Source organism: Pollicipes pollicipes, unplaced genomic scaffold (genome assembly GCF_011947565.3).
Source record: "Pollicipes pollicipes isolate AB1234 unplaced genomic scaffold, Ppol_2.1 Scaffold_2555;HRSCAF=2994_pilon_pilon_pilon, whole genome shotgun sequence".
NCBI classification, from domain to species: Eukaryota; Metazoa; Arthropoda; class Thecostraca; order Pollicipedomorpha; family Pollicipedidae; genus Pollicipes; species Pollicipes pollicipes.
The window spans coordinates 32,354,170-32,379,610 of record NW_023596136.1 but is presented as its reverse complement, the minus strand read 5'-3'; the positions used below and the strand labels follow the sequence as shown (position 1 = coordinate 32,379,610).

The window sequence follows — 25,441 nt, the reverse complement described above, 5'->3', positions numbered from 1 at the left end:
CTGCAGCTGCCAGCTGTCCCCTCGGAGACCAAGTGACATCCCGGCCGACGTCGCTGTGAGACCCACAGAAATCTGGCTGACAGCTTGGTCTGGAGACTTATCAAGAGGCTCAGAAGGCCCGTCACTCTCTCAACGCTGTCATTCAGCAGCCGTCAGCGAAAATCGACTTTTGATATGGCCTCTTCTGAAATTGCCTTTCATCCGATGGATGAAACGGCCACATTCTGGGAGCTACCCGACGGATACGACTGACGGGGAGGAAAGGGGGGGGGGGGGCAGACAATCCTGTTGCTTGTCAAGCCGGCTCCGGAGACGCGCTAGGGCACCTACCACGCGGAACCTGTTCGTGACCTGCACGAAGCCGAGAAACGTCAGTCAGAACTCACAAACCGGCCGACGCCTATCTGCCCCCCCCCGCCCCCACCCCCTCCCCCCCCCTCCCCGCACACAAACACCAGCCTGAGCCACTGTTTTGTTGACTTGACGGCCGGCGTGGGCGTCCACCGACAGAGCGTGTATCGCAAAGCCAAGCTAGACAAACGACACACAGTGCGATTGTTTGAGCGTGCGGCTGAACTTATGAGCTTCGGATGACCCCCGGAGCGCACCTCCGGTCCGAGTGGCCCGGGGGCCTCCGAGCGCGTGCCGTTACCGGACGTAACGGACACCAGGCGTGCAGAAGGGTCAGAGTGAGACCGTCCGGCAGTGAGCCACGCACCTCGTCGCGAACAAGGCACGGCCACGCAGCCGGTGGCTGGACGACGCGTATCGCCGTGCTAAGGCGACGAAGCTATCACGGCCGGCAGAATGCGAGACAGGCTCGGACCGTGGCGGTCCGGCTGGCGGTGGACGTGCAGCTGGCGACCTGACCCTCGCCCGAGGCGGCGCCGGATGGCCCCGGACCCCCAGCCACGCGCGCCCGCCACCAAAGCCTTCGCGACGAGCCTGCCCCCGGAGCGGCCCGCGCGGCGCCGTGCCGGACGTTCACCCCCCTACCGCCCGCGCTCAGTAATAGAGCCCGGGATCGCGGCGGCCGGCGGCCGCCTGGCCTGGCCGGCCGACCCCTGACCCGCGCTCGCCGGGCCAGCCGGGTCAGCCGTCAGCCGGTCCCGGGTCAGCCGGCTCGCACATCCGTCACCGGCCTACGCCGCCGACGCTGCATCAGTCCGTGGCCCGACGTTAGGCCCGACCGCGCCGCGGCCTAATTGGCGCCAGCTCCCGGCGCTGCGGCCGGTCGGGGGCGCCAGACTGGGCTCGACGGGCGGCGCGGCCTTATTTAGAGGCGATAGCGGCCTTATGAAGAGGCGAGGGCGCCGCGCAGAGCACCATCCCGTGGTGTCGGCTGCAAAAAATGTAATTGACTGAGCGGCCGGAAAGGACGCTGCGCTTTTCCACGTGAGGTTGAAATGCGATGCTTTCGTGCAGACCAGGACACAGAGGTCACCGCGCCCGCGGTGGAAGGATGTAGCCCATTCTCCCGGATCTTCTGGGAGCGGAATCCGAGTGATTGAAGGGTGTTAGCTTAAGTCCCGCTTTTTATCTGAGTGAAAGGCTGTAAGTTAAGTTTCGCCGCTTGTTGTGGGTGACAAAGGTCGAGATGTGTGGGTAACGAACCGGGTCTCAGATGAAAGGAAGTATGTTCTTTCGGCCGGTGCCTCTGGCAATCCTGGTGTGAACTGGACCGGGAAATATCGGCACAAAAACACAGAGCCGTTCGAATGGCCGGACCTTTTCAAAAAGATACCGTACTTCGATGCAGGTGTTTTAGCACCTGTACTGTACTGGGCAATGTTGCTGTCATAAGCGATCACGTGTGACCAGTCCAGGCCTGACATCCAGGTCAGATCAGTCCAGGTCTGATATCCGGTCAGACCAATGCAGGTCTGACCAGATCAGATCAGTACAGGTCTGACGTCCAGGTCAGACCAAGGCAGGTCTGGCCATGCACAACCAGCCCACGCCGTGCGTCTAAAACCTACATCCTGCTTGGAAACAAGTGAAGGCTGAGGGCAATGACGGGGCTTATGTGCAAGAGAAGAACTTCAAGTTCTTGAACCACGCATGCGAAAGAAACGCTGCCTCATCACGCACCAAATGGGCAATCGTGGTTACTCAAAATCCTGCCTATGGCCAGGCACCAACCCGGACCTGGTCGTTACTGTTAATCAACCGCCCGCGCTGCTCATAACGCATAGCTGAGTATCCCCTACGCAGAAACTGCACTAATGATGCGGGTCTGCCTCTGGTGTCCAGACTCTCTGAATATAGGTCGAATCCAACTGCCGGCCAAACCGAAATACCTCCAGTTGGCCCGACCGGCTGATTTGACCTGCATCCACATTTGCTGCGTCTAATCTGGTCACAGCTCACCACCGCGGGCCACGGCGGCCGCTGACCGCTGACCGCTGACCGCTGACCGCTGGTGACCAGCGCGGGGGCCGCGGCTGGCGGCTGTGGCGCTGGGTGGGAGCAATGCCGGGACCAAACACCGTGGGGACGGGCGCCGACCACAGGCAGCGCGCTGGCCTCCAGCCAATCGGGCGTCAATGATCCCACCTTCGCCCCGAGCGACAGGTGACCGCGCAGTGTCCCGGAGGACGGGGGTGAGGTCGGCCCCAGGGAAGTCGCGAGGATATGTGCTGACATCCTGAGGGACGACGGGGCGGGGCGGGCCAGATCGGGCCGGATATTTTTGGTGGGGCCCAACACTGCCGGCGGGGCGGATACGGGTGTGACACTTCTAGACGGGTATAAGAGCCCACGTCAAGGCGCGTTGTTCCACAACACCAGCGTCACCGGACCACTGATCCCACTCAAAAGTCTAACAAAACAGAACAGGACAGATGTGAGCGTCCGACGTCACCAAAACCGCATTCCAACACACGAGAGGCCAAGAGGCACCTACCTCATAGAAGTGTTTGATGTTCTTCAGCACGATGGAGAGGTTTCTGATACGCGCGCAGCTGTCGCCCGGGTTCCGAGTCATGCCCCGGTGCGGCACATCCGGGTGGCTGCGAACACACAGAGGTCACGGGTCAGGTCAGAGGTCAGGTCATGCTGCATACGACCGCCCGTCGCGTGAGCACATTACGGCGACGACAACGCGCTGCCAGGGGTCAGAGCGCGGTCGAGGATTTACGTGCAGTCCGAAGCGAATGCTGAGACGGGTGCACGCTGAAACTACGGGTTAGGTCACATAATGACCGGGATCTGACCATAAACGCCCGGGAGATCGACACGAAACGCTCAATCAGTCCCCGGGTCAAAAGCGCACACTTCGTGGCCTTCTTGATTGCTGCTGTACATTTCGGAGGCAGCCGCGAGCGGCGGGTCGACAGCATGATTCCAAACACGGCGATCGCGTGAATTTGCTAGCCAAACCGCTTCCCCGAGCATTCCTATGTAATTATGCATGCTTCAGCACATTGCTGATTCAGATTGCCCATCTTGATTCCCAGGCTGTGTTATGTCTGATGTGAGCATTGCGGCGACGCCTCACAAGGAGCTCGCCGCTGCCCACTGCTGGGTCTCGCTGCGGTGAAGGTGTGGCTCGACCTTTCAGTCGCTTGCGACCTTCTCACCGGCTCGCACGACACCGGACCATTCTGCATACTAGGCACGGCAAAACGGAAGGGGGCAGAAGGGGCAAGCTTAACGTGACCGTGACAGACTCGTGGTCGGTCACTACCCGGAGGGAATACTGGCATGGGACCGAATTGCCCCATGAATGACAGTTGTAAAGCCTGCTTAACGAAAGGCAGAAGGCTGCAGAAAACTGACGTAAGCGTAATCTGATAAAACACCTTGAAGGTGACAAAATCCCAGGGACTCAGAGAATCAGGTGCAACCTAACCCAACTACACTCCGCAAACCGGTTGTTGGACCGTTTAGAGCGCGACCCTCCAGGGGACTCTTGAGTGACGCTGCTTACGGTCTGCGTCCATATCAACGCGACACTTTCCTGTCAAGCAGATATCTACCATCAGCAGGCTGGCAACGGGGCCACTCGCCTCCGCCGCGCACCACGGTCGGCGACGCCGCAGGTCGACTCGAGACCTTTGATCGCGGCCTCCTCCCAGCGAGGTCGCCCCGGTCATGTCCGAACGGCTTCACCACCCGCCGTCCGAACAACACCCGACAGCGAGGACCCCTGCACTGCCCGCCGCGGACGACCATGACCGTACACTTCGCCGAGGCCGCCAACAAATCAGCCGAGACAACGGGCACCGATGCCGGCACGTACGCAGGGGAGTGGCGACCGAGGCCGGCCGACGCCCGCAAAAACGCCACGATTGCAGACGTGCATCAGACCGTCCGCGGCCTTGCCGGAGGCGCCTGGCGCTGGGCGTTCTCAGCGATTGCTACGCCCGACATCTCGTGCAGTGTGCAGCGCTGATCCTCGACGCGGGGCGATCCGACCTGAGCGCTGCCTCCCACGCAACTTAACGCGGGACGGCGCTCATAACTAATTCCCAGCGCGACTGCCGGCGGCTTTATTACGGCGCGGTGAGCTCCATCCCAAGCAGCAGACTCTTTCGGCGCGCCGGCGGCCTCCATACCCGGTGGTGAACTCTTTCGGAGGGTCGCCGCGCGGCGCGGGACTGAAGGCTCCGTTACGGAACGGAAGGCCTCATTACGCCAGGGCGGCGATTTGTTACGGTGCAGGACGACGCGGAGCCCGGCCCTGTTAACGAGCTCAGTCGGCGGCCTGACCGGCAGCAGCGGAGCACGCTCCGGGGACCGGCTCGTCGCCGGCGGCGCCACGCTGGGGACGAACGCGCGGAAGACGCCACGTTTGTGACGGGTTGGGGATTTAAGAGTTGGCGGAGAGATTGTCACGAGAAACGCGGTCTGCGCCGCACCGTTGTCGCCAGTGGCGGTGGGATTGGGCTCGTGGGGTGCACACAGCTCATCAGAAGGTCGGCAGTCAGAGAGCGCATCACACGCGGGCCAAAGGCAATCATCGCCACACTCGCAGGCGAGAGAGAGGGAGAGAGGGAGAGCGCGCGCGCGCACCGGGGTAACGACGTGCACCACACCCCAGCGCGCGGGCGCCGGGTGCTGAGCGGCCGTTTTTCTGGAGGCGGGCGGCGGCGCCGTTTGAGGCCGCGGCTGCCACCCGCTCGGACGGTAAACAGGCGGACCGGTCACTGATCCGAGAGGCGGCGACATTCGCGCCGTTCCGCGCCGTCCAGAGCACGCGCGGCCCCCTGTCCCGCCCAGGCCGCCAGCCAGCCTTTCACGGCCGCACGCTCACCTAATTAACTGGACATTGGCCAGAAAATTTATGGATTTTTTGTATTGGTCCTGGAAAATTACGCCATTCGAGCCATGCAAATGGAGATGTAGAGATACGGCGGCGCGGCGAGATGGGACGTCTGAATACCTGCATGGCCTTTACATCACTCAAACTGGCTGTGATTCAATGCAAAGCCCTCGTGATATGTCCAAACGCTCCCCGACAATGCAGTAGCTAGCCTTGCATGTCGTCAAGATGTGTCAGAACGGCTTTCATTCGTAAGCCGTGTCTAATTGGCGGTCTTTCGACTGCGGCGAACCACGGCCGCCGTGAGCACGACACACCGTGGCTAGGTGGTCCAACCGGTCCGGTCCTGGGGTCCCGCGGGCGTGGCGCCGCGGACCCCACTGGTCCGGCGCCGGACGGCAAGACGCGCTGGACCGCTTCCTGCGCGGGTCGTACCGGTGCGTCGCCGGCCTGGGTGGACGGCAAGCGGCGCCGCCACCGTCCGGACAAGGCCAGGTCAGCATGTTATCGGTCTTGGCGGAAGCCAGGGGCGCTACCAGGGTCCAAATGATGGAAGGTCAAAGGTGACTCGTCAAAGCCCTGGACATTGAGGTGCCCAAAGGTGCCAAGCCAAAGCTAAAAAAGCGGAAATTAATGAAATTATCAGGCGGGCGATGGACCGACTTCCAATAAAGATAATTTTTATTCTTGGTGTTTCTACCGAAGTCTTGGGTGACCCTAACCCCACAGAGAGAAAGACAGTGAAGCATGAAGGAGCTAAGACATTCGCAATGACACAACGTCCGCCCCAACCGTGCGCACAATGTGCGTTACTAGCAGTGAAGCCAGAGGTGTTTGTAAAAAGGCGCGCGCTTCAGATGATGCCTATAAGGTCGGCATCATCTTCGACCGCTAAGGCTGTTGATGTCCGCAACAAGCGTGCCACATGAAACACAACGAAGGCAGCAGTCGCACTAATACCCATAATGAGCCGTATTGTCGACTGCACTGCGCGTGATGCAGAAACCAGGCCCTCGTAAACATCCCACGGCAGTTTTCCACCCCGCCTTAACAACACCAGACTTTCCACATAGCCGCAAAGAGCCGCCCCAAAGTGTCACATCGGCGGAGCGCACCGGCGCTGGGATGGAGGGTATGTCGTTCCCGTGGCCGCTGACGAAGTGCCGGAGACCACCCGGCCACGCAGACCTGCGGCTGCGCCTCCGACCAGGGCGACACGAGCTGATTCTATCGCTGCTCTCTGGTTTCGATGCGGCGGGGCATTTTGGAGCTCGTAGCGGCGACAGCCGGAGGAGACCGCGAATTGCGGCCGTTTTTGGAGCGCGACGCAGGCAGTTCACGGTTGACGACATACCTGGAGCCCGGGCAAACCGTTCCAACGCGTCGGCCGTACAAAGGACTGACGAGAGCTTTGACAAGAGGCTTCTCACATGTTCTTGCCAGGATCGACAAGAAGGTAAGACTGCTTTGGCAACTGCAAATAAGTTGCATTGGGTGTCAATGCATATATATATATATATATATATATATATATATATATCTATATATATATATATATATATATATATATATGATATGTACGTATGTATATGTATACATAAATATAGACAGATAGATAGATAAGATAGAGATATATAGAAATAGATATAGATATATATGCTCATTGTGAGATGAGTCCATGAAGGCAACAGGGAGACCGCCCGCCGTTGACGCTCCGCCGCACGCAGCGGGCGCCGAGACAGCTTGAGCGTCGGCGGCGTCGTCCCGGCAGAGTTTGACGGCTGGTCCGACGCCCTCCGAGCCCGCCGCCGGCCGCGTCCCATCAGCCGTCAGCCGGGCGCCCGAACCAGGCGCCACCAGCCACGGCCGGCGGCAGCGGCCCTCGACAGGCCGGCGAGGAGGCGGCGCCGCTGAACCTGCCGACGCGCCGCGATATGTAGCGCCGCCTGCTCGTGGCGTCGGCGGCGGCGGGGCACGACCTTCGATCACACGTACAGTATGGCCGTGATTGGGGCAGGTGTTGTCAGCGCAGCTGGCGTGGCTCTTCACGAGGGTACGCCCCAGTTGAAATCGTTGCAGGCGTGCATTCGCCGTTCCGCACGTGACAAAGAATTTTCTCGCACGATTCATCCTGGCGCCAAATGCTTCTCTTTGTCAAGGAAGCATTTGTTCGCGGCTTTTCCGATGTACGTAGCCCAGGTGTGGCATCCTTACGGTAGTCGCTGAACACAAAGATCTGGAGGGTCATCACATTGTCAGCGGCGAGCAAAAAAGCAATTGTTCGCTGTATGCAGCCTCGCGTTCTACATTTCCCGATTCACAGAAGTTCGTGTTGCGTAACGGTATTGAAGCATTGACGGTCAACCGGAATTACGGCCATACATTTCCGCGTGGGCCACGTGTCACAGCGGCCAACGGAAGCTCCCGTCACGCTCTCCCCGTTCCTCAGCATCGCCGAGCCTCCTCCGTGAGCCGTCCTGCTGTTTCGGGACGTCCAGCCCTCCCACCCCGTCCCGAGCTGGCGCCGCTGCGTCTGGCAGCCGGCTGCCCCGGCCGGGCTGCCATATTCGGGGCGGCGCCGGCGGCGGCCGGCGAGCCCCTTGCGGCCTAATGGTCGGTAATGCTGAGCCGGAGGTCGGCCGGCCGGCCGCCAGCGCCGACTCGGACTGATTCCGTCGGCGTAATGACAGGTGCCGCACGGAGACGGCGCGCTGGGAGAGGCTAACAGGCTGGGCGGCTCCGCCGGAGCGGCACGCGGCGTCTCGTTACACCAGCTCAGCCCACGCACACGCGCCGAGGCGCCTCTCCTCACAGCTCCAGACGGTTGAAGAATTTTTGGTGGGCGGGTGAAGCACCTCGACGCGTGGAGATGCATCTAATTTGACCGCTATCCACGGGAGGTGTTCCTCACAAGGACAGAAGGGTGGGCAGAGGAGCGGCGATAACTATCTGGGGCAGAAGAGACGTCCACTTATGGAGATAACATGGACGTGACCGTGGTCTCTGTCAAGACGGTATCTTCGACGCATGGTATGCTCGTGGTTTTCGGGTGCAAGTCCGTTACATGTAAAACATAAATTAGTCATGAGATTCAGCATCCGGTATAAGTAACGAAAGTCTTGGCCCCCACGGGATCAGAAGCCTATCAAAAGCTGTAAGGAGGAGAGGATATCATAGCGGTGGATGATCCAAGCCAGCCCAAAATGCTGATATAATTTCCCACAGTTACGCACACACGAATATGAAAGTGACGCATGGTTTTGTTGTTGCGTGCGGCCCCCACAGCATCACGAACGACTCCACAGAAAAAAACGCCTCCTCATCACGCTCGAAAACGCATATGCGCTCTAAACCCCGCTGCAATCGCGAATCCTGCAAAAAACCGGCCAAACGACGAAGGCTTGAGGCAAAAGTGCATTACTCTGCATTGTTGACGTCTGGAGGCGAGCGGGCGTCGTCCTCTGGCGACCGCATATGGATGGGTGCGGTTTCCCGACTCGCAGACCGGCACGCAGCGGCGGGAGACCGTGGTCGGTCGAAGGCCACGATCCGGTTATCGGAAATCGAGTCAGCTGGGAGCCCGACGAGTAAGTACAGGTAATCACGACGAGTTTGCGACATAGCAAATCAGTTTCATTCGCTGAGTGATCGCGCTGTCCACGCCGCCGGCTGCAGAGACCACAGGAAGTTACAGACGATATACCCCTGCGATCGTTACCACGGAAAGTCAGAGGATCTCGAACCGCTGGAAGGCGCATGGAACGTGGTGACCCTGAGGAAAATCAATGCTTGCGGGTGGTACGCACCTTGCACGAGGAAACACGCCGCGACGTTATTTCATCAGATATTCTTGCCGCGCCATGGCGCGAGATATCTAAGCCCTGACTAACACAGGGCGTTCAGGCATTTCGGCAGCGTGATTGCACGCAACGCACCCGGCTCACGTGAGTCCTGAACGGACCACTGGGGCGGAAACTGTGCAGATTGTGCACACGCTCTCCGCACGGCGGCGGCGCGAGGTCAAGTGTCACACGCCAGGTGGGGTGAGGCCGAAAGCAGTGCACACGACGAAGTGAAAAGAACCGCCGCAGCGGCCGGGGGAGAGGGACGCACACGCTTTCGTAAGCCGTCTTTGTTGACCGAGTGGTCCCGCTGCATGAATGAACAAAGGTGGTTTCGAAACCACCAGGCTACACGTTAATCGTTGCGTGCATTTTTTGGCCATTGCGACAGAGTGATCTCAATGCATTACATACCCGCGACCGACGCGAACAAAGGACACACCGGACAACTGAGGCTTCAGAGGATGATCCGGGGTCGGTGCAGTGATTGATTTCCTTCCGCACGGAAATTTCGGAATCGGCAGCGTTGCACAACCGCATAGGTCAGCCATACATCCGCACGAAGCGCATAGAGCTGCCCACAGCCGTGCTTCACTGTCCTGCCCTTCAGTTCCGCTCGTCTGTGGCGGTTACTTCCGTGTCCTCCGACCGGCCCCTTGGCTGCGGGGCCGACACCGCCTCGCCGCCCTCAGGCGCGCGGCCGCGGTCACATTGTGACGAGCGCGGCGGCGCCGGCGGCCGTGACTGCGGCGTCCGTGGCGCAGCGGCGGGGCGCGCGCGGCTGCGGATGGCCGGCCAAGGGTCGGTGGCGGCTGGCGGAGCTGCCGACCGGCCGTGACCGTCGCTGGCGCGGCGGCGTCAGCGGCCAGCACGGCTCCGCGCGGGCTGAACCGGCGCCGGCCCGCCGCAGCCCTGGGGTCGGAGCACAGCACCGACCCGGGTCAACGGCAGAGGGCGGGGCGGGCAGCGGGTCTGGTGACACGGCAGTCCACAGAAGCGGCGGGCTGAGCCTCCAGACAGCAGTGGACTGTACTACTGACACGCTCTCGGCAGACGGCAGGGGGATGACGTCAATTGGACCCTACCACGAGCTGTCTAACCAATCAAACCAAGGCGGCGGACGGCAGCAGATTTTTCAATGAACAGGGACGAGCCGAGGTTTTGGCCGTGAGTGATAGCCAGTATCTGTCGCTCATCCACTGCCGTCCCGCACCAGCGAGTCATCACCACACGCCCGGCAAACGGCGGCCGCCAGGGGCTGGGGCGGCCTCCAAACGTCTCGTCATCGCGCCCGCCATCGGTCACGGCACCCTAAAGGACTCTGACACAGACGCCAGCCGGGATAATCGGGTATGGCCGAATAATGGCGCGGACTGGTGGCGCCATCTGGAGGCCATGGCAGGAACGCCGCTTTGGGAGTGCTGCACTGGGCGATCGAAGGCACGATTAACGTATGGCCTTTCCGCTCGAGCCGTTTAGACGTTTGGTCTGGAGGTTTGACAGATCTACCTGCTCGGGAAATGTCCTCACATCGCGTTTCATTTTGTCGTATAGGCGCCCTTTGTCGCTGGCGCAGAGCATTACCTGGCAGTCTCAGGACAAGGACCAATGCGAGGCCCACATTCAGTGCAGTCTGGCGACGCGTGGCTTAATGGAAATCATATGCCTAGACTCACATGTAAGACAGAGCATTACCTGGCAGTACCAGGGCGTATGGACCAGTGCGATGCCCACATTCAGTGCAGCCTGGCGACGCGTGGCTTCACGGAAATCATATGCCTAGACTCGCATGTAAATATGAAGGTTTTACAAGAGTACGCATTCAAATGCACTCGATATCGAAATCAACCATGACTAACTTTAACAGTTCAGAACTTAACACTAGATTCAAGCTTTTCCTATCGCGATGATTTGCAATGGTGCTCTGCACCCTGAATTACAAAGCAGAGTGACCCGCAAAACTCCTACAGCACACCACCGAAAGGTGCCGGGGTCCCGTGTCCCCCCCCCCCCCCCCCCCCCTCCCTGGCGGGCGACACCCTGCGCTGCGTGGCTGCACAGGTGCGGGGCACTCAGCCTTGTCGGGCAGGCAGCCGGCCGGCGCGGCGGGCAGCTGCGGGCAGGCGCGCGGGCATCAGGCGGCGGTTAGCGACCGGGCAGCGGTCCGGCACCGCCAGACACGGATGTCGTTACGTGGTAGGGGGGGGGGGGGGGGTAGCGGAGACGCCGGACAGGGCAGGCGAGAAGAGGTGGACCGAGACCAGCAGGAGCACGAGACCAGCAGGAGCAGAGTGTGGAGACCTAGGACGGACGGTGACATCATTATCAGTCCAGTGACGTCAGGGGAGCCGGGGACAGGACCTGACAGCTCGTCGTCGCCTCAGAAGTCAGAGGGCGGGCCGGCACCCTTGAGCACGAATGAAACCACGGCGGAAGGGCCGGCACCGACACAGGCGCCATCACGCCCGAGGCGCCGGAACGCGAGCCACGGACGCGGCTCTAAAGGGCCTCAACAGACAAACGCCGTCGAGTAACGCCGACTCTGTCACGTCAACAACACCTCACTTGACGTTGATACGCTGCGGGTGCCGCGCGGACACGGCCGGCGCCGTTGTCGCGGACCCGGCGCCCGGTAAACAGGGAGCCGACACACGTGCCCGGGGCTCAGGTGCCGCTGGCGGTCTTGCCGGCGCCGGGGCTACGCCGGCCGACTCCAGCACCAGCTGCTTCCCCATTCATCGGCACGCCGGGCAGCCGTCAGAGGCGAGCCGGGGAGGAGCGCGGACCGCGCCGATCTCCGGCGCTCCCGGCCGGCGACACCAGCCGTCTGCCAGGAGCAGCGCTGGGCGATGTGTATCGTGGTGCCACCGCGGCACGGCACATTGCCAACTGTCGTCCACCGCGAGCCATTCAAAGGCGTTGAGACCATGCAGTCTCCCAGGCATTTCAGCAGCGTGGTGAGGCACCCTAGGAGCCCGAAAGTGTCGTCAAGTTTCTTTCTCCCGGGGCATCGTTTATCTTCTGAAAACGCTATCTCCAGTCGTGTTGGGATACATCACTTTGTGGGGAAAATTCAGTTTTCTTCCACATATCCGCGATGTTCTGGACGAGCCTGTGACCATGTCGCACAGATGTGGCCTTGATGTCGACGCGGCCCTAAACACCCGACGCCACATCGTGCGGGCCGCCCAGACGTCGAAAAAGACGACCGGCGGCGGATCGGGATCATCGGCGCTCGAGCGGAAGGCCCGGACGTCTGTCGGCATTTCCGCCGCGGGTACTGAGCCGCGCTGAGCGAGCGACATCCGCCCCCCCCCCCCCCCTCCATCGCCGACCGGACGAAGGGGAGGTGACGGCAGGGGGAGGGGGAGCCCGGTCGGTATCGATTTGACGGCCCGGTATTCGGACCAGGTGTTCCCGTGTGTCGATCGTGCCCGTCCAGCCGCGTGGACGCGGTGCCTGCGGCGCACGTGCGTCCGGCACGCGCCACCGAGCACCGCTCGGTCCCCACCGCCCCCTCCCCGCCGCGCTGCCAGACCCCGTCCGCGCACTGGACCCACTGGACCCCGTCCGGGCACTGGGCCCCGCCGAGCCGGGCACCATCCGATCAGATGTATCATTACCGAGTCACGAACTGCGGCCGACCGGAGCGGCGGCACCAGCCTCCGCCCGCACGTCGACGCCAGCGCCGGTCGTTAGCTCCGTCGGCCGCCGAGGCCGGCCGCCCGCACGTCGACGCCAGCGCCGGCCGTTAGCTCCGCCGGCCGCCGAGGCCGGCCGTCCGCAGGTCGACGCCAGCGCCGGCCGTCAGCTCCGCCGCCCGCCGAGGCCGGCCGCCCACCGATTTCCGATAGCCTGCGGCGTGGCCCGCTTCCCCGCCCGTCGTGCGTTTACTCCGCACGGTCCAGGGCGGGGTGGAGAGTGTCCACCCCTCCCCTCCCCCACGTTGGAATCGGGTCCACAAAGGCCAGCCGTAGCCCTGCCCGACCGCGTGCAATGATGCAACGGCGGTGAAAGGGCTGATGGAAGAGCGTCCTAATTCGGTTGAGGACACGCGCCGCGGCGACCCCCCCCCCCCCCCCCGCCCGCTCGGTCTCCACAGCGCGTGCCGCCGCCGTGGGGGGGGGGGGGGGCGATCTCACGCTCCACGTGACCGATCCGCTTTCATTCGGGCGGCCTAGCCGGAAGCGGCCGTGCGCCATGATTGGTGCGACGATGACGCCATCGGCCCAATCACTTGACACGACCCGTGACGTCATGCAGCTTTCTGGCCGCGCAAGCTCCGTTCACGGCAAGGCACGGCTTCCTGATAGGCTATAGCTTCTGAGGATCGATCAGTAAGCGGGCGGTCCCCGACAGTGCCGGCTCGTCATGAGGTCCGGACCGACGCACACAGTCGGGCTTCAGGCCGTCGAGCTTCGGGCAGTCGGGCAAGGCCGACGCAGTGTGGCGCGGCGCAACATCCCGCCAACCGGCGGCTTTTTAGCCCGCTTAGAGACCTGGGAAATTGATGTTGGCTGTCAGCAGACCGACCGTCCTTCGCGGGTCACGTGTGTGGCCATCGAAGCGCGGTCATCCGAAGCTGATCAACAGCAGTTGCACCATCCGGTTCAACGGGGTCCGGGTCGTGGTCACACGCAATCTATAGAGGCGGTTGGTGTAGTCCGTGACGCAACGCCACATTCCGACACGGCCAAAGAGGAGCTGGGCAGAACGCCGGCGCACCTTTCGCACACGCTACTGAGGGCATCTGACGTCGGACGGGCAGAACCACCGCCATAAATCTGCCCAGGCCGGCTACGATCCGTCAGAACGGCTGCCCGGCGACTGCGAATGCCACGGCACGCACGCAAACAGCCGCGAGGGACATGTCAACTGTTGAGCGCAAATGTATGTCAAACGCGGCGCTCACAGCTCGCAGCACGGCCAAACAGCCCGCGGGCAAAGACAGCAGCGGATTCGGGTGCGGACTCGACCCGGCGAGCGGACGCCCGGCGGAACACTTTCTCCCTGTGTTATCATGCAGAAAGCAAACAAACAGCGGCTCTGACAATGGGGCGCGGCGAGCGGCAAGCGGTCGTCTCCCGCGCCGGCCGGGCGTCACATTCCGCGGCGACGTCTGGTCCCGTCGCCGGCGGGCCTCCCGGATGCGCCAGCCACGCCGCGCTGGCTGCGCCGCCGCCGCCGACGTGGCCCGCTGGACAAGTGACGCCGGCGGTGTCTGACTGTGACGTCACAAAGCGAGCTTCCGTCACTCAGCTGATAGGAGAGGTCGCGCGGGTCACCGCAGGGTGGCTGCTGGCTTTCGTTGGCGGCAGATCAGGATGAGCATCAAGATAAACTGCCCTAAATTAGTGACAGACTTCACCGGGTGCCCAGAAGGATCCTTTTCATGAAGGCGACCAAGAATGGGCAGCTTCATAAAAAGTCTAGCAGTCGTTACCGTTAATAGTGGATCGCTCCATAAAAATGCGCTGAGCAGAGGTAAGCTTCCGGAACGAACGTTTACCAGGCGTTATCATCTTTTGCCCCAAGTGATTGACCTTTCCCTCCGGTTGCCCAAAAGTGTTTCATGACTACACAACTCTATGGATTAGCTTACATTATGCAAATAAAACCCGGCACCACTATTATCGCACCGCTTATCCCTCGTGGCCACGGAGGGTCGCCATAATCCGCTGCGCGAGGCCAGAGGCGGAGGCGGCATTCCTGCGCAGGTCAGAGGAACTGGTGACGTCGCAACTCAGTCCATGTGACGAGGTATCCCTACTACACAGCGGGGCGTCCATGGGTCAGACCAGAAGACCACTCCAGTGGTGCGGAGGCCTGCACCACTGACGGTCCAGAGGTCCGGTCAGCGGTCCTCAGGGGTCCAGAGGAGGTCCAGAAATCCGGTCAGCGGTCTTCAGCGGTCCAGAGGAGGTTCAGAGATCCGGTCAGCGGTCCTCAGGGGTCCAGAGGAGGTCCAGAGATACGGTCAGCGGTCCTCAGGGGTCCAGAGGAGGTCCAGAGATCCGGTCAGCGGTCTTCAGGGGCCCAGACGAGGTCTAGAGGTCCGGTGAGTGGTCCACGGGACGAGGGCCAACCTGTGGCATCAAGCTACCTGCTGCTGCGGTTTAATGGAAGCTTCTTATTTAACCGCCGCTATTCCCGATGCGCGAAATCTCCCGGTGTTGCACAAGAATGCACCATGCCGTGGTAAGCTGCCTTGATTCTGGCAGATATCGATGGTTTATGGCATGGCTGTACATACCCACGGCCTTTACATTGCCCTGTTCAAAGGAGGGGCCTTGACATATTCATCACATACCGGGGCGTGCCGATCACCCGCGGACCCCTGCCGTAACGGCGCCACATTCCCCTCCCCTCTCACCCTTCTCCCCATCCCCACTCCTCAGCCCTGCTAAAGGCACCCATCGGTCTCTCTCTCAGCCAGGGAGAGAGAATCGCCCCAGCATCAGCTGGAGTCCGAGTCATGCCGTCAACGCCGGCCTGAACGGGTCAACCCGGCGGCAGCTCAAGGGTGCGTGTCCGTGGACGGTGGGCCGTGGAGCGACCCTGACCCGGACCCGCGGCTCTGCAGGACGTGGTCGGACCCGCCGGCCGCCGGCCGCGCCACAAAGGAGCGCGACAGGCCCGCCCCGGCCGGCTCATCCCCGTCGCGATCCGTCAGAGCGGCTTCTCGATGACGAAGATGGTTTTGAAGGCCGTCGCTGTCGCCGTGGCATTCCAGCGGCTGCCGCGTCGGCCTCTGCGGCCCGGGTTCGTTCAACCTCGGCGGCTGCGCTCCGGCCGGCGGGGCTTGCGCCGACACGCCGAGAGCGCCGCCTGGTGGTAGGGCCGCGCATCTCGGCGCTATCTGCCCGCGTGTCCAGCCGCCTGTTTCTCACTGATAAACGCATCACAAAGCTGCTACCTTTGACACTCCATGTAAATATGTCCCGAAAGCTCCTACGCTTTGCTGCACGATCAGCCGCGGGTGCGGCATCTAATTGTGACCTCATGATCAACTTTCTCAGGAAAGTGATCAGCAATGAAGATTTAACCTCAATAAACACTCGCAACCTTGCTGCATCGGCCGGCGTTAATGGCGCCCATCGTCTTCCGCTGCCGCCGGCGCCACGTGCGACACGCCGCTCCGGCCGCCGCCGGCCGGTACCTGCACCGTCACGTGACCAGCGCGATTGTCTGCACGCTCCAGTGACGTCACTAACGCGCTGAGGCGACCTTTACGAGCAGACGCTGTGAAATGACCCCACCGATGACTGGCGACAATGCCCGTAAACAGTCTACCTTCGTGCGCTCTGCAGAGCAAGGTGAATTGCGAACAGGCCGCTTGCATGCAACTGGCGTCTGGAAATTGTCGCCGATTTAAAAAGCTTTGTCTCCCAGGCCGACATCAGAATGTCCCTCATCCCCTGTTCTTGCCCGCTTACATCGACCCAATATTTTCATGCGTCGGTTCTGAAGGGAACACTTGTGTGCCGCAGACGCCACAGCCATGAAACCGCAAACGCCGCCTTCCTCGCCACATCAGAAATGCTACTCTCGAGTCGACATAAGCCCACCAGGCCACTGCTGCACATCCGGTGCTGTACGCGTCTTCTCCACATGGAACCACTCCCCGTGCGAGTCTCCTCCACTTGAGGCTGTTCCCCGCGCGGGTCTCCTCCACCTGGGACTGTTCCCGCACAAGTCTCCTCCACCTGAGACTGTTCCCCGCGCGAGTCTCCTGCACCTGAGGCTGTTTCCGCACAAGTCTCCTCCACCTGGGACCGTTCCGCGCTCCGTGGCGTCACGGGCGCCCGCTGTAGTGTGGCGCCGGCGCCCGCGGTCGCCTAACTGTGCTGCTGTTGCACCGGTCGCGGCGGGAACGGCGTCGGCCGGCCCGTCCCGTCCCCAGACACGGTCCCGGGGACACGGCCCGCCGTCCGGCAGCGCAGCGGGGTCAAGCAGGCACTACTGAGATGAAGAGGCCGGAACCTCGCACCGCACCGGGACTCCCTGACCTGACGCACGGTCGGCTCTGCTGAGGCACCAGTCGCGTCCTACTCCAGTGTGTCACAGAACACTCCGGTGTGACGCAGGCGCAGCACATGACGTCCTGATGTCCAACAACTGCTGCATCTACGCGGGACACATGCTACCGGCTGCCACGTCGCGACCTGACGCGTCGGCCGCGCGCGCGCCGCTCGGCCGGCGGAGACGGCCGTGCGCCCCCGCGGCGCTGAAGGCCGACCACCGGGCGCCACCCGCTCTCTGTGACCCGTCGCGTGGACCGTGCGGCGTCCACGGGTCACGGGTCCCGACCGCCGCAGCCGCCGCGGTTTCGGCTCGGGCGTCACGTGATGCGCGGTCGCTGTCGGGAGACTCAACCGGCCGCTGCGGCCGCCGGCTGTGTCAGCGACCGGCCGCCTGACGTGACCACTTGGCCACGTGACCCGGCCAGCGGCGGCGCCGCGGTCGTCACGTGACGCGTCGTGACCGCTGAGGTAGCGTGACGGGTGAGCGGCGGGCAGCTCTGCGGTGGCGCCGGCGGACGACCGACCAGCGCGCGACGGGTCGCGTGTGAGCTGCGCGACGGGTCACGTGGTCAGCTGCGCGACGGGTCGCGTGTGAGCTGCGCGACGGGTCACGTGGTCAGCTGCGCAGCGGGTCACGTGGTCAGCTGCGCGACAGGTCACGCGGTGGGCTGCGCGACGGGTCACGCGGCGGGCTGCGCGACGGTTCACGCACGCAGCTTCTGTGGGCATCTGCGCCCCGCCCCCCTCAGCCATTCACCAGTAAAGCTGTTCGACTCCCTCGGAGCAGTAAAGACGGGCGGACGAGTCCATCGAAGGAAAAGACAGGTGGGGCGGAGGGACCCTTCAGAGCGGACGAGACAACCCCCTCAGACAGCAGTGCTCGCCAACCGGTTTGGCTGTATTGACAGGCGCAACTGTCCCCACTCGACAGAAGAAAAAACAACAGCAACAAAAATCTGAGGGCACTCCAGCCTCCCATTGAGGAAACCGCAGACGTGCGGAAAATCAGGCCTGATTTCCAGAGGCCACGCCTGTCGTCTGGCAGTGGGCAGACACAGCCTGAGGTGCTACAGGTCTGCTGCATGTGGCGCACGCCGAGCTGGCTGTCCGGGGTCGAGCTGGCTGTCCGGAGCTGGCTGTCCGAGCTGGCTGTCCGGGGCTTATACGTCACCGGCCCCAGCACCTGGCATACCAAGCGACGCTCGGCGTGCCGCGGCCAGCCAGCCATGAGCAGCGTGGCTTGGAAGGCGCCGCGTCGGCCGGTTTTTATAGCACGACATCGGAACGGTATCGATTTTGAATTGATCTTGATAGCCTTTAGAAGGAACGCGAATCAGCCCTGGTATTGCCGCACCGTGCACCGGCTGGCATATGAGTCGTTGGCTGACATCGCGTTTGTTCGATCGAAGTGCCAGGCCGCTGAGAATTTTAACCCAATCATCCCACTTCCCGGCCGGATTTCAGCAGAATTGGGCGACAAAAACACAGCGCGATATCCACAGAGATCCCGATATTGGACGCCTGCCCAACAGGGCTCGCCACAGGCTCGGGCGCCGGCTTCCATAGAAGTCTGTCTGCGACCACCCACGGGTACTGAATAGCTACGTTCGGCCTTCAGGCCAGCGTGGATTTATTGCTCTAGCCAGGGGTGCACCAAGCACAAACTTAGGAGGATAGGTTATTTACTGTCTTTGACAGAAAACTGGCCACCCTGCTCTGATATATCTGCATCCGACCGAACGTCTTTTTAACCTCTAGGCTAGGGATTCGTGTCCGCCACCCTCTTCCGGTTCCTGCTTCGACACGCCTCCAGTTTTAAAACGCACATATATTGTCTGGAGTCAAGGACACCGAGGTGCTGATACAATGCGCGAGATACTCACATTTGTAGCATGACATCTTGCATGAACAGACCGTCCACGAGGTCACTGTACGTGACCTCTGGATAGTCATCATCCTGGAACGTCTTGATCTGAAAGAGACATGGGTTCCGTCAGCTCCCGAGTGATCCAAACGGGTATCGTTGAGAAAGAATGTACCTGGTTGCACAAGGCTGACAGCTGGGGACTTTTTCACAGAATGTCGCCCCGCCGTAGTGACCGCATGGCAAGAAGACAGTCCAGACCGTGGGAAGTCCTCATGCCAGATTCGTAAATGCAGCCTGACCACGTGCACAAAGCGCTCCCTCGATTGTCGTGCCTAACGAGCGTCGCAGCCCCCACAAAACCTTGGCCGCCTTAACGAACAAATACTGGCGCACCCCCGGCCGGTCATGAAAGCGAAGGTGAAAGACAGCCAACGTTAATCATGACCCAGCGCTGTTGAACACTCCGCATACCAGTGTCGTCATGCGACCTCACCCAGCCGCAGGTTGAACGTGGCCGGCCCGCAGCGGCCCGCGGACTCGAGCCTCCCGGACAAAACACCATCGATCCCCGCGCCGACACCCCATCTCGGCTGCCATCGGCCGCAAGCGTCTGAACAGCGGCCCTTGAGAGCGGCTGAGGCGCCCCATGGACGGCGGCGGCGGCGCGTTAAATCCCGACCACAAGTCGAGCGACCGCCGGCCGGTGCGGCCGGGGCTGGAGAGGCTGCGGCAGGAGAGACTGCGGCCGGGGCTGGAGAGACTGCAGCAGGAGAGACTGCGGCCGGGGCTGGAGAGACTGCGGCCGGGGCTGGAGAGACTGCGGCCGGGGCTGGAGAGGCTGCGGCCGAGGCTGGAGAGACTGCGGTCGGGGTTGGAGAGACTGCGGCCGGGGCTGGAGAGACTGCGGCCGGGGTTGGAGAGACTGCGGCCGGGGCTGGAGAGGCTGCGGTCGAGGCTGGAGAGACTGCGGCCGGGGCTGGAGAGACTGCGGCCGGGACTGGAGAGACTGCGACCGGGGCTGGAGAGGCTGCGGCCGAGGCTGGAGAGGCTGCGGTCGAGGCTGGAGAGACTGCGGCCGGGGCTGGAGAGACTGCCACCGGGGCTGGGGAGACTGCGGCCGGGGCTGGAGAGGCTGCGGCCGAAGCTGGAGAGACTACGGCCGGGGCTGGAGAGACTGCGGCCGGGGCTGGGGCTGGAGAGACTGCGGCCGGGGCTGGAGAGACTGCGGCCGTGGCTGGAGAGACTGCGGCCGGGGCTAGAGAGACTGCGGCCGGTGCTGGAGACTGCGGCCGGGGCTGGAGAGACTGCGGCCGGGGCTGGAGAGATTGCAGCCGGGGCTGGAGAGATTGCGGCCGAAGCTGGAGAGACTGCGGCCGGGGCTGGAGAGACTGCGGCCGAGGCTGGAGAGACTGCTGCCGACGGCCGACGATCGCCCACGTCGAGACGGCGCTGAGTCGCGGCAGGCGACGCGTCACATTCGCCGCGTGGCTCAGCTCTGCGCCGGCCTCGCCGCGCCGCGCCGCGCGGACCACTCTCGCCCGGCGGCGGCGGAAAATCGATGGCGGATTCTAGCCGCTCGATAAAATCGATCGGCGGTTTGGGACTGCGGGTAGCGTGATATAGCTGCATTGTTGGCAAGGCGCTGTTTTTGTTGTTGTTGCTTTGTTTTGCCCGTTCTCTCTAAGGGTTGGGTTACACCTCACCTCCAGAATGGGCAATGTGCATGCATGCTTCTTTTACTGGGATGGAGTAGACAGCAGTTATTCCGAAAGGAAAGTGTCAAGAGGGTTTACGCAGGAAAATATCACCGGACATAGCCTTGAGATGATCGCAGTCTTACCAAAGGCGACAACCATGCAAGCTTTGAGGGCCGCCTTGGACGGTAGCGACTGGCGGGACGCCAAATTTGAATTTGCGTTATTGGTTCTAACGGCCTCCGTCTTTGTTAACAGCCTCCTGGTGTTGCCGTTTTAAGCGGCGCATTTTGGCTTACTGCACCCCTGTTGTCACATTTGCGGTTGTAAGTGCAAAAGCATGGGCGTAAATATCAAGAGAAAATTGGAAGATGTTTTGCATGTTTTACATAGCATCAACGGTCTCAGAAAAGGTAAATGCCTTTTGCACTTTCGTTTCTTCATGTGCAGAAAAGCAAAAACTTGAAATAATCAGGCACCCATCTTTACCGCTAAACCGCAGAAAACAGCACCTGAGGGGCCTACTGCCCTTGTCCAAGAAATCCGATTGGGGTTTCTGTGAGGAAGGCCCTCAGACTTCTGAGGTCAAACACTCTGCGGATGCATCCTAAATTTATCAGGGCCCCTGGGAAACTCCTGGGAGGCTAATGCTTACCCCGAATGACCCTACGTTTACCCCGCGTCCACCCAGCATACGTCGGGCGTGTGCGTTACATCCGCACACGCTCCGACATTTCCACCCACGCTACGGCTGCGCGTTCGGCGCCGCCGCCCCTCGCGCGGGTGATGCAGACGTCCCAGCCCAGGGCGGAGCTCTGCCGGGGACAGAGTCCGCAGCCGGCTCCGGAGCGGCAGGCGGTCCCGTGTCCACTGTCCGCGGGCAGCGGCCGTGGCGCCCTTCCCGTCCGGCCGGCCAGCGGCGCCCCGCCGGTCCGCCGGGCGGCTGGCGAGCGTCGACAGGAAGTGACGGCGGGTGGTACATTAAACGGCCGGGGCGACGGGCGCCGGCCGTCCGGACGGGGGGGGGGGGGGCACCGCGGACCAGCGTCGGCAGGTCGGGATCTGGCAGGAAATTACGACGGGTGGCACATTAAACGGCCGGGGCGACGGGCGCCGGCCGTCCGGACGGGGGGGGGGGGGGGGCACCGCGGACCAGCGTCGGCAGGTCGGGATCTGGTCATGTCATCGCAGAGGGGCGGGGGGGGGGCTGCTCGACCACCGCCGGGGAGTCCACTGAGTGAGGCTATCGGCGCGGTGCATCGCCGCAGCACAGCTATCGTCGTTCCAACGTACACCGCAGCAGCTCTTAGCTCGAGCGAGTGAACGCGGTGCATATGGGCGATCAAGTGATCGAGGATTGGGCACAGGAAACCCTCTCATTAGCGGGCGAGGATCTCATGTATCCTCGCCCGCTATGAATGATGGATGAATATATGGATCCCATCGGAGACAACTTGAATAATAGCGCATGGTTAGAGCCCTGACTGTGGATGCATGCCGTGCTGTTATTGCCGCGGAGGTACCACGCTTCTTCGCGACAACATTAAGTCCGCGTAAGAATACCGAAAGAATCGACTTCTTGTCAGCAAGGGCCGACCACAGTCGTCCCCCGACATTCCAGCGGCTGGCGAGGTCTCGCAATCCCAGCACAGCAACGCGGATGCAGGAACGCAGTGGATGCATGGCTGTCTATTCACCAGCAAAAATTGCATAGCGCAGATCGCAGACCTCGACTGATCTCCAAATTGCGGGCATGCCTGTGTGGCCCCAGCTGCGTCCCTTTCCCCACCCTGCAAGGGGGAAGGTGTCTCGCCAGCCTGACATGATCAGGACACTGGCCATTCCCCCTGCCGCGTCACCTTCGATCCGGAGAACCTGTGAGGCCGCTACCACACGCGTCAGGCCGGTGGTGAGTGTGCGCCAGCGAGAGGCGCCGTCGGCCGCCGCCGCCCGAGCCGGTACCGCCCGGTTCCGGCCCTGGCGGCGGCGTGGGAGCGCCGCGCGGCGCCCGCGGGGCCGGCCGGACGGGACCGCGCTCTGACGTCAGCAGCCACGCACCGTCAGCGCCCGGTGGAGACGGCTCGTGTGCTGACATCCGGTCAGCCCTCGCCCAGAGCTCCGGCCCGAGCCTGGGCTCCGCAGGGTCGGCCGGTCAGGGGGCTCGGCGCTGATCGACGGCCGGCCACCAGTCAGCCGGGTTTTGGACACGCGATGGGTTTGAAGCGCCCGGCTCGTTCGCTCGGGCGCGCGCGAGACCGGTGCATGGGCGTTGGAGGAGGGACTCGGCCCTGTGAGCGGCGCGATTCTACTTGTTGGAGGGTCCGGCTGGGCTTCGGCTGCCAGCCAGGTCACAACCGTGGTCGGCGCGGTAACGGGTCGCATTGAAGGCCGAGTGTTAACGGCGTGGCGCCGCGAGCGTATTACCACAAGGCTACACCCAATAGCAGCACGATCGCGTAATGTTTAGTGACAAAATCACGTAAAAACAGGTCGTAAACCCACAGAGGCCGGACGGAGAGCCCATGTTTTTCCTACTGGCTAACGATATGGGCTGGAGTATTCAGGAGTTTGCCATGCATGGCGGCGCTAACTTTCGTGAAGGCCAGTCCGCGGCTCTTGGCACTAAACACCACGCAAATCCCTCCATGACCATCGGGGGCCCGCTGCGCAAGGTCACTGCGTATTTGTGATCCAATCCACATGCATGCCACGTTTACACGAAGCAATGCGCCACCGCTGCAGGCTCAGACCACGTCTGGGTCATGAGTGCGCGACCGGCAACACATGACCCAGTTACATGCAGGTGGCAGATGACAATGCGCAAATGGAAAGAGAGCATCCGAGTCCGGAATGTTGCATTCCTCAGCGTCAAACAACGGAACATTCAGCGCCAATAAACTCAGCCCTCATAGCTGAACTGCGGCAGTTCAATGCGGGGTTCAGCTGGGCGAGACAGTTCGGTGCGGGGTTCAGTTGGCTATTGCAACATAAATCGTGCCGTGCAAGCTATTGAGTTCGGTTCCGCCGCACCGTCGGGCCTATTTCCATATGCCACAATTGGAATCGACAGGCGGTTTGCACAAACACGAAACCCGGGATACAGGTTTATGCCCGATTCCACTCTGCAGTAGGACCGATAAGACTCAGAATCTCGGAATATTTGGGTGGATTCTGACTCCGAAGGATGCAGCACAATTTTGAGTAGGCTTTGAACGCCCACCGGGACTCTCACAGAAGTCGATTCCACATTGTTTCAACACGAATATGTGAACTCGCTCACTTCAAGTTCATTGCGCCTTCACACGAGCACCGGTCCGTCATGAGAACCAGCGCGATGCTGGCAGCGCGGCTTCACGGGACCGGCTATTCGAAGTGACCGCCCCTAAAGACGAGCACAAACTGCACCACGCCGCCCGACGGAGAACTTACCCAGAGGGCAAGCGGCCCCTCCATGAACTCGTCGGCTCCGCTCTTGGCGGTCATGGCCTCGAGCAGTTGTCGCACGCGCTCCCGCCACAGTTTAGCACCGACCAGCGCTCACCGCCGTCGCCAGAGCGTCGCGCATCGTCCGCCACACTCGGCTGAGGACGGCCGCCACAGGACACCCCGCACGAGCCGTCCACTGACCGGACACAAAGGCTGGAGCACGGCACACCCGGCCACACGCGCACCCCCCGCCACGCTCGGACCGCGTCTGGCGGGCGTCCGGCTGGCCGCGCGCTGCCACCGGCGCCCGAGGCCAGGCGGCGCCGGCAGCGCCGGGATCGATGTAGTGGCCTGTTTTGAAAGTTGTAGTTTACGGTTTGGAAGATGGAGTGCGCTCACCCACCTGAAATGATTGTGGGAAATTTTGAAGATGCGTGTGTGCTATCGGCTCCAAATAAGTCCCAAAGAAGTCCAGAGCTGATTGCTGGACGGTAAAGTAACTGCCCAGACAATAATTTTGAGATTGATCGGGCTTCCACATGCATGGCATACATAACACACGTAACGAATACGGCTAAAGCGTTTGATTCATATGAGATGGGATAGCGTCTAACTTCCGCGGCTGATTTAGAGCCGAACGTTACAGATGAACATCCACAGCGTGTCAAATGTCAGTATGAGCCACCCTGCTTCCCTTGCTCACCACTTTATCCAGAGCCATTCGCCTTGTCCCTCCGGGGCAAGCCGCGGCTGTCAGCCACAAGTCGGCTAAGTACCTACCCGGCGAGAGCCCCGAACGAACGCCCGCATACAATCCGAAGACGGGTCCCTGCGCGGGGCCGGCTCGCAGGTGGAGGCCATAGGTGCGTGTATACATATCGTGCATCCGCAGAATGTCGGGTCCTTTCGCTGGGTCTGCACGCAAAATGACGTGTCGCCCCTGGCTGTGATTGTTGTTTCCTTTGGAACACACCAAGCAACTGCGGCATGTCAGTGTTCTCCGATCGGCCTACACGCAACACCACATGTCACTCCTGGCTGTTAAGTGTTTTCAGTTTACCTTACGGAACACGCCAATCACCAAAACACCCCAATGGCTCTGCCTACTCTCAAATGGAATGCGTGCTCTTGTGCCGCTTGAACACCACACCTTCCTCTTCAACACGCCTGCCCGGCGTCCAGCTGGCCGTCTCTGACTACCCCGGCTTTGGGGCGTCCCGACCGCAGTCACATATCGACCATTCCGGCCTTCCCCTGCGACCACGTACCTGTAAGTTTGATGCGGCTCGTGGTGTTACCAGCCAACCTAACGCCGCATCTAT

The 25,441-nt window shown here is 61.8% G+C and overlaps 1 protein-coding gene across 1 annotated transcript; it reads right to left on the bottom strand.

Moving 5' to 3' along the window:
* Positions 1–2,350: 2,350 nt before the first annotated feature.
* LOC119100451 (girdin-like) lies at positions 2,351–24,369 on the bottom strand. The gene is made up of 4 exons (XM_037223547.1): positions 24,123–24,369; positions 19,016–19,104; positions 2,902–3,011; positions 2,351–2,355 (listed from the first exon to the last, which is right to left on the bottom strand). Exons 1-4 carry the CDS (start codon positions 24,174–24,176, stop codon positions 2,351–2,353), a joined length of 258 nt encoding a protein of 85 aa, XP_037079442.1. The 5' UTR covers positions 24,177–24,369.
* Positions 24,370–25,441: the final 1,072 nt, after the last annotated feature.